Source organism: Sinocyclocheilus anshuiensis, unplaced genomic scaffold (genome assembly GCF_001515605.1).
Source record: "Sinocyclocheilus anshuiensis isolate Anshui unplaced genomic scaffold, SAMN03320099.WGS_v1.1 scaffold355, whole genome shotgun sequence".
NCBI classification, from domain to species: domain Eukaryota; kingdom Metazoa; phylum Chordata; class Actinopteri; order Cypriniformes; family Cyprinidae; genus Sinocyclocheilus; species Sinocyclocheilus anshuiensis.
In genome coordinates, this window is record NW_015549571.1 from 2,258,320 (window position 1) to 2,263,707 (window position 5,388).

The following is a 5,388-nucleotide window of genomic DNA, read 5'->3' on the forward strand; positions in this document are numbered from 1 at the left end:
TATATATATATATATATTTATTTAAGAAAAACTTTGCCTTACAGAGATATTTTAACATGGTTATGTGACAGTCAGTTATTTGCTGAAAAGGGAAACAAATGTATACAAATGAAACATTTACATTTACATTTTGAATAAAATATTTAAGAAGAACTGCAGATGATGTGTTACTTTGTATGGCAGATTGAGGTAAGTGTTGTGCTCTCTCAGTGTCTGGGTCTCCAGTGCCGACAGTGAGCTGGCTGAAGGATGGAGCTCCTCTCAGACAGAGATCAGGCGTCAGCACGCGACAGGAGGGCAGTCTGCATGTCCTGTGTCTGGAGAGCGCTCACATAACTGACACGGGACAGTACGGCTGCACTGCTGCCAACAAAAGAGGAAAGACTGCGGCCCACTGCAGCCTGACTGTCAAACGTAAGAGCTTTATACATCTACGTTCATGGATTGCCATTTAAGTACAACAATAAAAATGACAATTGATTGTTCATTATAAGGTAACATGTTAAGCGATGGCATCTCTGTCCTGTAGTGTGTCATGTTATTAGATTTCAAATTCTTCTATTATTTTCTACATACATTTTATAAGCTCATATTTGTTCAGAGACTATACTAAATTATTTTATTTTATTTTAGCAAAAAAGTTGCAGCTCTTTGTTTTTGAGGAAACTGCAATAATTTTTCTTAGAGATCTTTTGATGAATATAATGCTCAAAAGAACTGCATTTATTTGAAACATAACTTTGGTTAGAAACATTTTCCATGCCTTCACTGATTCTTTTGATCAGTTTAATGCATCTTTAAAAAAAAAAACAATTTATGGACACTATTTTTCAACAAGCATTTAATAATATTATTATTAATAATAATAATAATAATAATAATACTATTTATTATTATTATTATTATTATTATTATTATTATTATTATTATTATTATTATTATTATTATTATTATTATTATTATTATTATTATTATTATTATTATTATTATTATTATTATTATTATTATTATTATTATTATTATTATTATTATTATTATTATTATTATTATTATTATTATTATTATTATTATTATTATTATTATTATTATTATTATTATTATTATTATTATTATTAATAATAATAATAATAATACTATTTATTATATAAAATTATTATTATTTTTATGATTATTATTATTATTAGTGTGACAGTGCCACCTATTGGTTGGTTTCAGATGTTCAGTAATGTTTGTGTGTTGTAGGTGTGAGGGTGGAGGCCAAGCCCCCTGTGTTCAGCTCTCCTCTGAAGGATTGTTCAGTGTTAGAGGGACAGGACTTCATGCTGCAGTGTTCAGTGGAGGGCAAACCACTGCCTGAGCTCAGCTGGCTGCACAACGGTAAGAGCATACACTGTTTGAGAGACCACTCATCCATTAATTCTTCAGTTTAGCACAGAGCAGAACTCTAAAATGTTCGGTAATATCTAGTGGCGGTCCTACATTGAATTACACCCTGGGCGGAGTAATAATTGGCAACATTTTAATAATAATATCTAATATTTCATAGGAATATTGATGTATAATTTATTTCCATATTCACTTGTTGTGTCTCCCAAAATGCCTGATAAACATGATTTAAGTCCTGATGTCCTCTACAGTGGACATGTATGAAATCAATGCCCTGTTCTGTTACAGAAAGTCATTTTTTGATTTGAAACCCCATAACGTGTAAATTGGGCACCTGATGGCTTTGACCTTTTCCTGTCCATCTCTGTGTTTATTTGGCACTCGACAATATAATATCGGTCAGATTAGTTTCAGCCTGCACCGCATCAGACGCCTCACTGTCTGTTCACTGACGCTGTGTTCATTCACTGCACTAATCTAGCTTATTCTTTAAGCCAGGCATTGTGTACTAGTAACTAGTCTTCAATATTATTGGCTCTTACAACAAATTGATTTGTGATGTTTTCCATTTACAATTTACTTTAGATAAAACCCTAAATAATAAATGAATTCATGTACATATATTCACCCCTAAATATCACATAAAACCATTATAATTATACTAAAACTGTTTCATTACTTGAAATAAAATTATTGTTAACTGAAATTTAAAAAAATATATATATAAAAAAATCTTAAACTTATTTTACTAGTTGACAAGGAAACATTTCTTGTTTTCATTTAGTTTAACTTTATGTACTAAAATAAGTAAAACTGAAATAAAATCCATAAAATATACAGACATATAAAAACCATAATAGCTAAAAGCGGACTCCCCTTGTTTTGTGTGAACCCTTGGTATTTCTAACTGACTAATGTTCACTTGATTTTTAGTTGTTTGACCCCTAGAGTCAAGGTATGAATTCACCTTGAGAAATTCATCTTAGTTTCCAAATGCAATGACTTCGGTTTTCTCCTTGTTTAACTGAAGAAAGTTCTGGCACTTCCAACTGTTAATTTCATGGCGTCCACTTAAACTTATGCTCTCCTATACTCAAATAATAACCTCTCCCTTCTAAGTATGACCTGAACCAATTGAGAACCATCCCTGAAAGCCCGGCCCAGTTTACCAGTCTCTCTAGAAGTATGTTATGATCAATAGTGTCAAACACAGCACTGAGATCTAGTAGTACCAGCACTGATATTTTGCCAGAATCAGAATTGAAGCGAATATCATTTATTATCTTAATGAGCGCTGTCTCTGTGCTTTGATGCGGTCGGGAACCAGATTGAAAATTGTCCAGCTATCCATTTGAGTTTAAGTATTTGGTCAGCTGATTAAAAACGACCTTTTCAATAATCTTGCCTATAAAAGGAAGATATGATATTGGTCTATAGTTGCTCAATATGGTGTTATCAAGATTTAACAACTAAACAGCTTAACAACTGCAGTTTTCAGGGAATTTGGAAAAGTCCCAGAAAGAAGTGAGGTGTTCACCACTTCTAAGAGGTCTGCTTCTAAACAGTTAAGCACACTTTTGAAAAAATATGAGGGAAGTGTGTCAAGATAGCAGGTTGACGATTTAAGGTGCTGTACTATTTCTTCCAAAATTTTGCTATCAATTGCTTCAAAAACAGACATAGTAACTTTTTGAAATTGTGGTCAAATTTGTCTGACCTCTGCATAACTTGAGGATGTGCCAATCGCCTTTCTGATATTATTGATCTTCTCCGAAAAGAAAGCAAGCAAACTCATTGAATTTGCTGTCGGAGAGCATTTCACTGGGAATCTGACTTGGGGGGCGGGGGGGTTTGTCAGTCTCTCAATAGTAGCAAAAAGAGTGTTGTTTAAGTTACTGTTTATAAGGTTTGAGAAGAAGGTCTGTCTAGCTGTGGCTATTTCAACATTGAAAGCATGAAGGCTGTCTTTATAGATGCTATAGTCAGTGGTGTAGTGGAGGGTATACGCAGGTATACGGCGTATACCCACTTCTTTATCAGTCGGCTTTGCGTATACCCACTTCTAAATCCCCTCTGATGCACATCATTCATTAGTGTCCTGCATTAGGCAAAATCATGACAGTCCACCACATGAATAGCTAATCCAATCGCATGTAAAAAATACAAATATTCCCTAAAAACACCCAGTAAAGACAGTGATGCGCTCAGGACCGTGGCGCCGGCCTCCTTTGAAATATGTTTGATGATTGCGCCTGCGCCCTCGCCCGCTCCGTCCCCGACCCCAGTCAGAGAGGATGCCGATTGCCGACAGTGACAGAGATGCTGCTTCTTCATGTGCGAGAGCATGTCAGGGGATGCACGCAGAGTGGTAAAATAATAGTTCATTATTGATTACTAATTTGAATCAGTACATTACAACAAAAACAATAGCTTAAAAACCGGTAAACTTTTCAGTCCAAGGATCCAGTAAACGAATGCGTTCAAACAGTAACAGGTATACGGCGTATACCCACTTCTTTATTAGTCGGCTTTGCGTATACCCACTTCTAAATCCCCTCTGATGCGCATCATTCATTAGTATCCTGCATTAGGCAAAATCATGACAGTCCACCACATTAATAGCTAATCCAATCGCATGTACAAAATACAAATATTCCCTAAAACACCCAGTAAAGACAGTGATGCGGTCAGGACCGTGGCGCCGGCCTCCTTTGAAATATGTTTGATGATTGCGCCTGCGCCCTCGCCCGCTCCGTCCCCGACCCCAGTCAGAGAGGATGCCGATTGCCGACAGTGACAGGTGACAGAGATCTTCATGTGCGAGAGCATGTCAGGGGATGCACGCAGAGTGGTAAAATAATAGTTCATTATTGATTACTAATTTGAATCAGTACATTACAACAAAAACAATAGCTTAAAAACCGGTAAACTTTTCAGTCCAAGGATCCAGTAAACGAATGCGTTCAAACAGTATTGCAGCTTGACTGGTGCTTATTTTTATTAAAAAGGTGGTGGGGATGGGGGGGAGGGGGATACATTCTGGATAAATTGATAGTCACGATTTTTTTTTAAAATAGAGATCATTATTCTCCTACGAACAGACAACTAAACAAAATAGCATGTAATGTACTAGAGGTTCTGACAAAAAAAATGTCAAAATTTTGCACCTCTTCTGTGGCAGATTTTAATTTCATAATGATTCTTACTCCGTGAAGTCAAACAGCAGAAGTTATATATAAGACTAGTTTTACACGTCACTGGTCACTGTTTATAACACATGGTGTTCATCCTTTGCTGGGTCGCTTTTAAAAAATCGGGGCATAAATTAAGAGTATACCCACTTCTCCAGGCACCATTACACCACTGGCTATAGTGAATTTCAAGTTTCGTCTTCCGCCACATCCACTGTTACATCACACATACTCTGTTGTTGATTTTCTCCAAGGTGATTTTTGTCTGCCAGTCTTCTTACTGACTTTCACAGGAGCAATATCATCAATAACATTCTTAACTTTTGAGTTAAAGGAATCAAGGAGAAGATCAACAGAGCCTGGAGATATGCTTGGTGTTAAAGATATTGCCTTCATAAATAGCAATTCATTAATGCATCTCTTTCTGACAGAGACAGATCTAAATTCAGTTGTAACAAAAATACAGAAAATACAGAAGTGAGCAGATAGTGCTACTTAATAATAGTGGATGAAATGTTTAGACCTACTGATGAGTAAATTTAGAGTGTGTCCTCGACTGTGTGTGGGTTCATGCACATGCTGAGTCAGGTCAAAAGTGTTTAAAACAGTTATAATTTCTTCTGTAGTTTCGATTTCTGCATTATCTATGTGAATATTAAAATCCCCTGCAATAGCAAAACAGTCAAACTCTGAAGAAATCATTGATAACAGTTCTGTGAACTCTTCAGCAAAAGCCGGAGAGTATTTTGGAGGCCTGTAAATAATGATAAACAGAATGCGTGGAGCACCTTTCAACACAATCCCTAGATAT

The 5,388-nt window shown here is 35.7% G+C and overlaps 1 protein-coding gene across 1 annotated transcript in view; it reads left to right on the forward strand.

The window, feature by feature from the left end:
* The window catches only part of mylka (myosin, light chain kinase a), a 55,993-nt gene that overhangs the window by 2,103 nt on the left and 48,502 nt on the right, over positions 1–5,388 (forward strand). Inside the window, exons 2-3 of the mRNA XM_016445458.1 lie at positions 211–414; positions 1,243–1,377. Of these exons, the coding sequence (XP_016300944.1) occupies positions 1,320–1,377 (58 nt within the window). The 5' untranslated portion in view covers positions 211–414; positions 1,243–1,319. The remainder of the gene's footprint in view (positions 1–210; positions 415–1,242; positions 1,378–5,388) is intronic.